Genomic DNA, 11806 nt, shown 5'->3' on the forward strand with positions numbered 1-11806 from the left:
ATTGCCTCACCCTGTGTCCCTGTTCAGCATGGAAGAAGCCAGAGCAGTCTGTTCTCGCATTCCCTATCTGCAATTTGGGTAACCTCTTCAGAGGATGGCATGATAAGAATAGGAGGTAGAAATTGGCTAGGCAATTAGGGTAAAAAGACGCCAAAGAAAAGTAGCCAATTTCTTGGCTAAAACTCACAATGTCCCTGGGCCTCTTAGCAACATACTCTGTTCCAAAGGCCAAAAATGTCAAAAGTGTTTGGGAGCTTATATCTAATCCTTAAAAGATTCTAGAGTTACCTCTTCAGAGGGCGGAATGTTAGGATAGCCAAAAGCCCCATAAAAATAAATAAATAAATCAAAGAAGAAAAAAAGAGTACATGAAGTTATCAGAAAAAAAGTGATGGGGAGATATGGGAGGAGCTGGAGGGGAGAGAGTGGGCATGGATTTGATCAAAACACCTTATATGCATGTATGAAATTCTCAATAAATTATTTATTTAAAAAATACATCATCCTACCTAGGCAGTCATGAAACCAAAATATTAAATCAGCGATAATAATCATGCTGTCATTGATATGAAGTAGTCCAGGAAGATGGAGTAACAGCTGGTTCCCTGAACTATCATGTGGTGCTACCCTCTTATGATGCCTCCTAACAAGATCACACTATGTTACCTTCAGTTTGAACAAGGTAGACATATTTCACCTGAAGCTAAGCCCCTGACATCCTTTTCTAAGGCTTTATTTTAAGATATCTTGCAAATGTAAATCATATCTCTACCCCCTTTGAAATGTTAATTTTCTCATAGCCTCTTGGCAGGTGTACAGTCCTAAAATATCTTCATCAGGGATCTCAGAGTCAGCCTTATTAAATGCAATCAGGTAAAACAGCAAGTCTCCATCCATGCTACACAATAGGCCCTGACTTCAGTAACCACCAGTTAGTCAACACAGAGGAAGATCTCTTCCCCAAGGCTTCCTTTTCCTTTTCTACTAGCTTGTCCCACTGATTAGAAAACTCCTGATTTTTGTTTCAGTGAAGATTCAAATTCTCTACCCTGGTGCAACAGTTAGAAATAAAATATTTCTTAAGAAAAAAAAAAAAAAAGAGCTCTGGTTATTCTTGCAGAAGACCCAAGTTCGAATCCCAACACCCACATGGCAGCTAACAACTGTCTGTAACCCCAGTTCCAAGGGATCCAACGGCCTCTTCTGTCCTCTCCGGGCATTGCACGACACGGGTGCACTTACCTACATGCAGGCAATACACTCATACACATAAAATAAAAATAATAAATAAAAAAATGATAGATTGACTCAATAGTGATAATAATTTAGATGTTTATTCATTCAGTTACCTAGGAGCTATTTACTACACCCCCTCCCCCGTGTACTAAATGTGATAAATGACTGAAGAAACTCATAGAAAAGTAATGCCTCTGGACTTGGTGGCTCATGCCTTTAAACCCAGCACTCAGGAGTCAGAGGCAGATGGATCTCTCTGAGTTCGACCAACCAGGGCTACATAGTGAGACCCTGTCTTAAAAAAACAAAGAGTAATCCCTGACTTCGTGAGCCTGGCTGACATTAGAATAAAATTCCACCAACAAGTTGCATATTAATGTGAATCGCTTCTCCTTTAAGGTGTGCGGGGAGCCAGGAAACTTGTCATGCAGTCTCTCGCCATGTGGGGGCGCTCTCTGCACAGGCCCGGAAGGGCACAGACGGTGTGGTGGTCCCAGCTGTCATGGCGCTCTGACCCTCTCAACTAAGGCCTTCCAGAAAGCCCGGGAAGCAGAGTCTATGACTCATAATTTGGACAGTCAGGTTCAAGGGATGAAGAATCAGGTAAATCATCTTTTGCTTGATTTGCAAAGGCCTAACAGAAAGGAAGCAAACTAGGGGGGAAAAATTAAGATTGATTTATTTTTATTTTATGTGTATGAGTGTTTTGTCTTCATGTATGTAAGTGCACCACAGGAACATGTGTCCACGGATGCCAGAACAGGGAGGCAATTGCAAACAGTTGTGAGCTGCCATGTGGTTGCTAGAAACCCAACCCCTGTCCTCTGGAAGAATAAGATGTACTTTTAACTGCTGAACCATCTCTTCAGCCCCTGAAAAAATATTAAAGTGCCATTTAACTGGAAATCAAGAGAGAATAAATTCTAGAAGTCCTAGCAACTGCAAAATAAGTTATTCTAAAGATTAAAATATAGATATGAATGTGGATTTTCAAAGTAGGTAGGAATACTGGGTGGATACATATGCACATATGCATTTGAAGAGAAAGAAAAGAAAAAAGAACTCAAAATGCCATAGGTCATAGACTTGTGTAGACACGTTTTCCTTTTTTTTTGGACATGTTTTACTTTAAAGAGCAAATACCTCTTAGAAATGTCAAGATAAAGAAATGTCAAGATACAGCCTTGAAGTTTTTAAGACTATAGATGTCTCAAAGCAAAAAATATTTTTTTATAAATTCAAAGATATATCTGAAATTTGACTAAATATGCAAATTTACTCTCAGAAAGTAATATTGGAAAACAATTCATAGGAATATACTCTGTGATGATGGATGTGATAAAGGTGTGTGTGTGCAGGCCAGATGTCAGTCCTGCATGTTGTTACTCAGAGCAGGTGTTGACATTGTTTTCTGAGACAGGGCCTCTCATTGATTGACCTGTAGCTTGCCAATTAGGCTAGGCTGGCTGGCTAGAGACCCCCAGGGATCCTCCTGTCTCCATCTCTCCAGAACTAAGATTATAAATGCGTGCTGCCATGCCCAGCTTTTTACATGGGTGCTGGGACCTCATGTTTGCATGGCAAGCACTTTATACGGGGAGCTAACTCACCAGTACAACATGCTTTTTTTTTTTTTAACATTTAAGTACTTGATAATTGAATCTGTAATCATTTGAAATTATTCTTTGTACTTTTCTGGTTATAATCATAAATGAGCACCTAGCTTTCTTTAGAGTTTTTGACTTGGATTTATAGTGCTGGGATCAAGTCTAGGGCTTCATAGAGACTGGGCAAGTGCTCTGCTACTGAGCTACACCTTCATTCCTACTTTAGGCTCTTCAACAGCCACTATATTCTTTGGTTTTGAAAACATGACATACTCCTTCCCCAACACTATACTTAAGAGTCCTTAACGAAAAATGAAAAGACATTAAGGGTTGAGTATTCAACATACATTGAAAAAAGTCTCAAGCAACAGTTGATTAAAAGAAAAAAATTGAGAGGCTAGAGAGATGGCTCAGCAGTTAAGAGCACTGGCTGCTCTTACAGAGGACCAGGTTCAGTTCCCAGCACCCATATGGCTGCTAACAACCATCTGTAACTCCAATTCCAGGGGATCTGACTGCTTCTTCTGATCTCTGCCAGTGTTGCACAACACAGGTGCACTTATATACATGTAGGTAATACACTCATACACATAAAATTTGAAAATATAATAAATAAAATATTTTTTTAAAGAAAGAAAAAATGGAAGCAGTAGAAACCAACTGCCTAACAAAAGGGAAATGTGTGCAAGGACCTCTGAATCATTGTACTAAGAGATAGAAGGCCAAGTCTAAAAATGGGGCAAGAACCACGGTGAGATACACACACACACACACACACACACACACACACTACTTTCTAGTCCATTTACTGGATCAAGTACCTGCTGAGCCATGCTAGAAAATATCTTACTCATACTAATTGTTAAAAGTTTTTATTTGTTAGCCAGGCGTGGTGGCACACACCTTTAATCCCAGCACTTGGGAAGCAGAGGCAGGCGGATCTCTGTGAATTCAAGGTCAGCCTAGTCTACATAGTGAGTTCCAGGACAGCTGGGGCTACAGAGAGACCCTGTCTCAAAAAGACCAAAAAAGAAAAAAAAAAGTTTTTATTTGTAAGATCACAGTTCTATATTGCTTCCTAGCGTGTCTCCTTGAATGTGATTCTTCTTTGCCTTCTAAACTGTGCATGCAACACCTACTGTTTGCCAGACAGATCTAGAAGATCAAAATACAGCAGCAATCTTAGCTGTGCAAATACTCATCTTACATGTAGATGTTTTAGATGTCATTTTAAACCATTTTATTTTTCTTCCTCAAAAAAAATAAAAAGACCTCACACCATTGAAATTAGCCCTGATTGCTGTTTGGTTTTTTATTATTAAGTTAATCAAAATGTTAAAACTGTCAGTGTTAAAAGATAACTACTGACTTCCATATTAACAGAATCTGGTTTAATCAGCTTGTAAGTGGGAAGCTGGACAAGGATGAGCAAGGGATCGCCCTGTTGACAAAATGATGTGCCATTTTCTTTCTGATTAGAAGCTGGAAAAATGCCAGAGGAGACTGTAGAGGAGCTCAGGAATCAGTTGTGACAGGGGATGGAGTGCAGAAATGTTTACAGAGTGAAAGAGTGAAGTAATCCAGCAGCTCGCTCTCTCTCTCACTCTCTCTCTCTCTCTCTCTCTCTCTCTCTCTATATGACTTCAACCTAAATCCTTTTTTCACAAAATCTGTGTAGCTCAAAACAAGGAGGTCACTGTTGTGAGGAAGTAAAAAGAAATCTCTCTCCCCATTATATTTTATCTTAATTAGCCCTATTTCTGTCACAATTAATTTATTCAATCAAGCTCAACTTGTTGGCGATGTTGTCCTACTGCTTTTCGCTTTTTCTTCCTCTCTCTAATTTGCTGGGATCTCATGGAAAAAGCCCATGACCTTTCTCAAAGCACATAATTAAGGCTCTGCTCTTCCAGTGGCTGTTATCAGTTCCACCATCCGTCCACCGAGGACACCGTTGGGGGTTGATCTCTGCAGCCTGCTCTCCAGGTTGGCTCATTTATTGAAGGAGGAATGCTTCTTGACAGCTTTTAAAGAAAGCACATTGCTTGAATTTGAGGAATGCTTAGTAGTAACTATTTATCTTGTACAAAAGAAATGATTTTCAACCTGTTAAAAATGGTGACTACTGAAGATAAGTCATCCTAAGCAATTCACACGAGTTATTGATGCTAAAGTCTCATTAAAACAAAATTTGTGTTTTTGGTTTTTATTAGGAAAATTCATGTGTACTAAGTAAAAACTGTTTTTAAGTAACAATTTTGATTGTTAACAATGTTTTGTAAGGTCAATTTATGTCAAGAAATATGTTAATGAAACAACTTAATAATCACCTTTTAAAGGAACCAATGCATTAGTTGTCTAGGCTTCTGTATAGTGTTTAGTGATTGTTGTATCTGGATGAGCTAAGTAAATAATTATCACTGAGCCTGATTAACTTTTCTATTTTCCTTGTTTTGTTTTTCCAGATCAGAAATTTTAGTAAACTGGCAGAATTCTTCAAAAACAACACCTTACAGCTAAGTGACAAACTGGAGGACAGGAGAAACCAAAGTGAATTTGAGGAAGGAAAAATGAATCTTTTAATCAAAAGAGTGAACAACTTTGTGCTAGGTAAATTTTTTTTTTTTTTTTTTTTTTTTTTGGTCTTCTTGAGACAGGGTCTCCCTGTATATAGCCCTGGCCTGGAACTCACTATGTAGACTAGGCTGGCCTTGATGGCCTTGAACTCACAGAGATCCTCTGCCTCTGCCTCCCAAGTGCAGGGATTAAAGGCATGCATCAATACCTGGCCCATGTTAGCTAACTTTTTAATACAAGGATGACTTTTTTTCTTTTCTTTTAAAAATACTAAAAATTCATAACCATTCCAAATTGTAATAATTAAAAATTACACACCTAAATCAGAAAAAAGGCAGACCTTCCATTTTTAAGTTCTTAATGAGGGCAATCTCAAAATACTAGCTGTGCCAAAAACTATGGCTTTCTATATAAGATTTAGTAATAAATCCTATAATTCAGTTAAAATCTAAAATAAATGAACTTGTTTAAAGTTACTTTTTAGAGGGATTCCAGCATGCTAACCAGGATTCACTCATCTTCTTTGCTGACAAGGATCAGCAAAGATGTAAGAGCAACATTATTTGTTCAAAGGCAAATTTATCAATGAATTAGCCTGAAGGACTAAGGTTAACTAGACCCAGATTCCACAACTGTTTGGATTGAGACATACTTCAGTAATTTCTACAGATGCAAGTTTGTTCAGGCACCAAAACAAAAAATCAGAATTGTAGAACTCATTGCATGAAACTGGTAGCATATGGGGGCTGCATAGCCTGCTTCCCTCTGAATTCACTGCTCATGGGGCCTATGTCCTTACCAGTCCTGAGTAAAAAGTCCAACTGAATGACCCAGAAGAATTGAAATAAGTCTCTGTCCTGATTATTGTAGTTCAGGCACAGAGAACTATTATTAAAACTAGGCATAGAAGGTAAAGCCCTTTTCATATAAGAAAATCCCTTATTTTCAAAGTCCCAAAAGCACTAGTGACCAGGCGCCTTCTGGCCTTACAGTGTGTCTTGTCTACTTGTTGCTTTTCTTTTTCTGGCTCTAATTGGCCCAGATGAACTGATTACTCAATTGGATGTGCTCCTCTTTAACCATCTCGATGTTTATCTTGAAATCTGAATCTTACTAATAAAGTCATATGTTGCCTGTCCCTGAAAGTTCCATATATGAAAATTTGAATCTCTGATTCCACAATAAATGCCAAAAAAGTTTGGTAGAGTTATTAGATTAAGTTCATTGTTCACTAGAATTTAATTAGAAAGATTACTGTTTCTTTAAAGTGCTATTTAAAATGTGGTTTTAATTTATTTACAAGAGTTGCTATTGTTTGTTTCAAAAACATTAGAGAGTAAAATATTGCTTTTATATTAAGAAAAATAACTAAAGTAAAAATGACTTTAGGCAGGATATTCTATATATTCATATCTCGTCACTCAAAAGCCAAATCCCTAAGCATGGGAGGAGAAGCTGAGGCAGAAGGATTGTGAGTTCAAGGCCAGTCCAGGCTATACAGGGAAATCTTGTCTTACAAAAACAAATGAACAAACAAACAAAAAACCCAAGCAGCAACAATAACAACAAAATAATGCTAACACCCCTGGCTTCTGTTATCTCCTAAACAAAATTTAAGTCAGCCTCACAATTAAGAACTTGCTCTCTGCTCCCAGTCTTTCCAGAACCATTTGGAAACACTGCTCCCTAGCAAAGACTAATCCATGTTCTCCCTTCCTTCCTTCCTTCCTTCCTCCCTCCCTCTCTCCCTCCCTCCCTCCCTCTTTCCCTTCCTCCACTTCTTCCTTCCTTTCTCTCTCTCCTCTCTCTCTCTCTCTCTCTCTCTCTCCCTCCCCCCACTTTCCACTTTCTCTCTCTCTGTTTCTATATCAGCACTAAGGTTGAATCCAGGGCCTCCCATATGTTGGGCAAGCACTCTGTCATTGAGTTATATCTCTAGCCCTTTTTTTCCTTTTTTTCCTATTTTGATTTTAGGACAGCATCTCATTAAGTTGCCTAGCTTGGCCTTGAAGTCAGTCCGTAGCCCAGGCTGGCCTTAAACTTGTGATCCTCCTGCCTCAGCGTCCTGGGTGCTAAGATTACAGGTTTGTGCCACCAGGCCCAACTATGCACTGTTTCTTGAACCATGAGCTGTGTCTTCTGTAGATCCTTCAGCTTAGGTCACTTCTTGCTTACTTCACAAATTTAACGTGCTGTCTTCTAAAGCCATGTTTCTATGCCTATTTGAAGTCCTTCATGAAGCAGTTCTCTTTCCTTCAAACCTATAGCATTTTGCCTCATCTTTACCATTTCTGTTCTGTGATCAGGATTTACATATGGTGACTTCTGTCTTCCCACCAGACCATAAACTCCTGAGGATAAGATCATGTCTGATGCATGTCTAATTTTCCCTGTGGTCTAGCATTTGCTGTGTGCACAGTGGATGGTCAGTAAGGAGCTGGAGAGCAACAAATGATACCACATTGTCTCAGATACCCTGACTATCCATCTTCCACTTTGTTCTCAAACAGGGCCAGTCTGACTTTTGTGAGAGGCAGAGTACAGGTGCAGTTAAAAAGTTTCTTTATGTTATTCACATAGTGGTCACATTTCCACTTCAGATGTGACCTTTGAGTAGCAGCATCAGGAATTGTTACCCAATTCAGTAGATGAACAAAAACTGTAAACCTTCTGATGGTGATGAGGATCAAAGTGGAGTGTGTCGGCTCCAAACGCCATGGTTCCTCACCATCTCTTTCATTGTGTTTAAATTGTAATGACAGGTACCTAACCCCTTTAACTGTGCTTGAATATGCACCACAATTTTAAAAATCCTTAGGAAGACATCTTGAAGAATACACCAATGTTCCAAGTCTTTAGTTTTCCATGTTTCCAGGAAGCATTTGTTTAGCAAGTATTTTGTACCACAAAACAGCACTTTTCAGAAAGAGAAGAGTCAGAGTGAAGAGGCCTCTAAGCGGTGCATACAATCTCACCCCGCTATCCTAGGGATATGTTATCAAATGCACGTATATTCGACTTCCGGTTCATTGCTAAGGGAACCTTGTTATCTAAATCCTACCTCTTATTTAGAGGAAAGCGCACCTGCGGAAGACATAGAGAAGGTTGTAAACCGTGTGCTTGGCATCCACCTTCCAATAACATCACAAAATCTAACCCACGTCCCTGACAAAATACAGAAACTTACGCAACTCTGTGAGGACCACAAGAAAGATGAAGGGAGGCTAAAAAAGGCAGCAGATGAAGCCCACAAGCTTCTGGAGAAGGCCAAAGCTGCTGAGTAAGTACGATGTTAATATTCTCACCTTGCACTAACTGATCATCTGCTAAAAGGCCAGCTGAAGGAATGTTTGCCCCAGGAGCTATAATCTGCAAATGAAATTATACTGCAATAGCTTCTGTCTAAATGGAAGGCTGAGCTCTCTTTAGGGGCAGCTGGGAAACAGAGTGCAGATATGTTTGCTGTCTGTTTCCCTCAGACTCTATATGCCTTCCCAGTGTTCTGAAACTTCAGAATACCACTGTATGCCAGTAAATGCTAGGTACGAATCATATGCCAAAATTGGTGATTGGAATATGGCATAGTATTCCATTTTTGACCTGTTTGTATATATGTGCACTAGTGTATGTGTGCAGATACACACATGCTATGGCATGCATGGAGATCAGAGGACAACCTGAGGTGTTAGGCTTTACCTGCCACCTTGTTTGAAGCAGGGTCTCTTTGTTTTTGCAGCTGCATATGCCAAGCTGATTGTTCAAGAGCTTCCGGGGATTCTCTTGACTCTGCTTCCCATCTCCCCATAGAAGCACTGGGATTAGAGACACACACTACTGCACTGGGCTTTATGTGGATTCTGGGGATTCAGACTCAGGTCCTCACACTTTCATGGAGAGCATTTTACCACTAAGCCATCTCTCCAGCCTCTTTTGACCTATTTTTGATACTTTCTAAGTTTATTATAATAAGCACTACTTTGAAATCTATATTTTAAAAGACTGTAGTAAAAACCTACGATGGCAAATACTTTGAGTTTTCATATGCAAAACCTAGATTTAAAATGATATGTGTGTATATTTGTACATGTGTGCGAAGGTCATGAAACTAGGAAGGGAATCATGAGATGGAGGAAAGAGATCTTAAGAAGGGGAAGGAAGTATCAGCAGTAATAGAGTATGTCTGTGTGTGTGTGTGTGTGTGTGTGTGTGTGAGAGAGAGAGAGAGAGAGAGAGAGAGAGAGAGGCAGAAGAGGGGATGAGGGCACTATCTGGGAAAAGGAGGGGAACCAACCAGAGGGGAGTACAGGGAGGGAAGGCCTGGGGGCAGGAGGGATTCCATAATGAAACCCATACCATGGAAACTAACCTTAAGACTGGGGCTGGAGAGATGGCTCAGTGGTTAAGAACACTGACTGCTCTTGCAAAGGACCTGGGTTCAATTCCCAGTACCCACATGGCAAGTAACAACAATCATCAGTAACTCCAATTTCAGGGGATCTGACACCCTCCTCTGTCCTCCTCAGGCACTACATGACACAGATGGACTTACATACATGCAGGCATAACACTTATACACATAAAATAAAAACAAATAAATCAAAAAAGATAATTTAAAGCAATTTTTAAAACAATGATGGAGAAGAAATGGACACTAGGAAGAAGGTACACATGGTAGGCAGAGCACGCTCACCCCCGTCTCTTCCACTGTGTTGATGTAGCCAAACACAGCAAAGACATCTTGACGTTCTGATGAGCTTGGGGTGCTGTGAGTCTGGGTCTTATTGCTAGGAGGATGGTGGTGACATCAATATTGCCTACTGTTTTTGGATATTAAGCAGACCTGAGACCTGTTTCACACTGAGCCACAATGCCTGCCTCATCACCACTGCACAAACACAGTGTGCCAGATCAGATGCCCCTGACAGTCCATCCCCCTCCAATGTCAACCTTTAAAGCCAGGAAGATTACCTAAGCAGTGAAAATACATAGATATCAGTCATTAGTTGCTGGAAGATGCTTTAGTAACATGCAAAGGTATAGATAGTAAAAATTAATATTTTTAAGAGTAGGCAACAGAATCTACCTGAAAGAGGAGGTCCATCATGAAAGGAAAATAATGTCAGGACAAAATGGTCAAAAATCTTAAAAGGTGGTAGGAGTACTAGTAATCTTTTTTCCCTTATATTTTTGGGGTAGTTTTAAATTTTTCTATAATAATCAGTACATTGAAAATCTAAAGATGTTCTCTCTCTATGTTCTCTCTCTCTCTCTCTCTCTCCCCCCCCTGCCCCCGTGTGTGTGTGTGTGTGTGTGTGTGTGTGTGTGTGTGTGAAAATTAGGAGCAATGAACACTGGTGTCTCAGAAATGTTACAGAAGGGAAATCGTGTGAGAAGGACGTTATGCTGGGAGGAGGGAGGATTCCTGAAGTTTAGAAAGTGAAAATGATGACAACTGAGAGTAGAGGGCAGGTTGGGTGGCCAGGAGATATTTTAGAACTCAGAAAAGTATGTTCTGGGCCCAAATACTTGTAATGATGCTCTGTAAAGGTCTGCCTAATGTTCTATTTGCCTGGTATGGTCTGCTCAAGGTTGCTATGAGACCCCAGATCTAAGTATCTGGTGAAAGCTGGCTTGAGGTGAGCTCCTTTCTGAGAAATGGTCTGTATCACTTGGAATGCTTGTAATTTTTAACCTCTGACTGGGCCCTGAGCTGGAATTAAAAGGCAAAGTTTAAATAACCTGAGTAAGTCTATCTGGTCCTGGGCTTTTTTTAGTCGGGAGGTTTTGTATTACTGTTTCAATTTCTTTTTGTGTTATGGGTCTGTTTAAGCTGTTAATCTCTTCTTGGTTTAGTTTTGGTGGTTCCCATGCCTTTATATATCTGTCCATTTCTTTTAGGTTTTCAAATTTAGTAGCATATAGGTTTTTAAAGTATTCCCTTATAATGTTCTGTATCTTTCTGGTGTCTGTTGTGATGTTTCCCCTTTCATCTCTGATTTTGTTGATTTGGAGGTGCTCTTTCTTTCTTTTGGTTAACTGGGCTAGTGGTCTGTCAGTCTTGTTTATCTTTTCAAAGAACCAGCTCTTGGAATTGTTGATTCTTTGTATTGTTTTCAAGATTTATCTACCTGACACACAGCAATAATTAAAAACACCACACTGGTGGAACTAACCTTCCTGGGTGTTTAACAGACATACTTTGAGGTCTATAATAATTTGGACATAAAGGGCACTTTTTGCTCCTTGCCCTCCTAGGTCGACTAGGTCCAGGGGACTATGAGCATCTCTCAAAATGTCCTGTAATTGTGGGGAGTCACCTGTCCTCTTGATCAAAGCGGCCTAGGAGACCCCACCAGATGGACTTGAACCAGTGTCCAGTCTACAAA

General features: G+C 39.8%; 1 protein-coding gene across 1 annotated transcript in view; it reads left to right on the forward strand.

Annotated features, from left to right (window-relative positions):
- The window catches only part of Lamb4 (laminin subunit beta 4), a 100461-nt gene that overhangs the window by 78828 nt on the left and 9827 nt on the right, over window positions 1–11806 (forward strand). Inside the window, exons 27-29 of the mRNA XM_008830711.2 lie at window positions 1636–1839; window positions 5309–5453; window positions 8493–8700. Of these exons, the coding sequence (XP_008828933.1) occupies window positions 1636–1839; window positions 5309–5453; window positions 8493–8700 (557 nt within the window). The remainder of the gene's footprint in view (window positions 1–1635; window positions 1840–5308; window positions 5454–8492; window positions 8701–11806) is intronic.

Source organism: Nannospalax galili, unplaced genomic scaffold (genome assembly GCF_000622305.1).
Source record: "Nannospalax galili isolate Female #2095 unplaced genomic scaffold, S.galili_v1.0 scaffold312, whole genome shotgun sequence".
In the NCBI taxonomy this organism is placed as follows: domain Eukaryota; kingdom Metazoa; phylum Chordata; class Mammalia; order Rodentia; family Spalacidae; genus Nannospalax; species Nannospalax galili.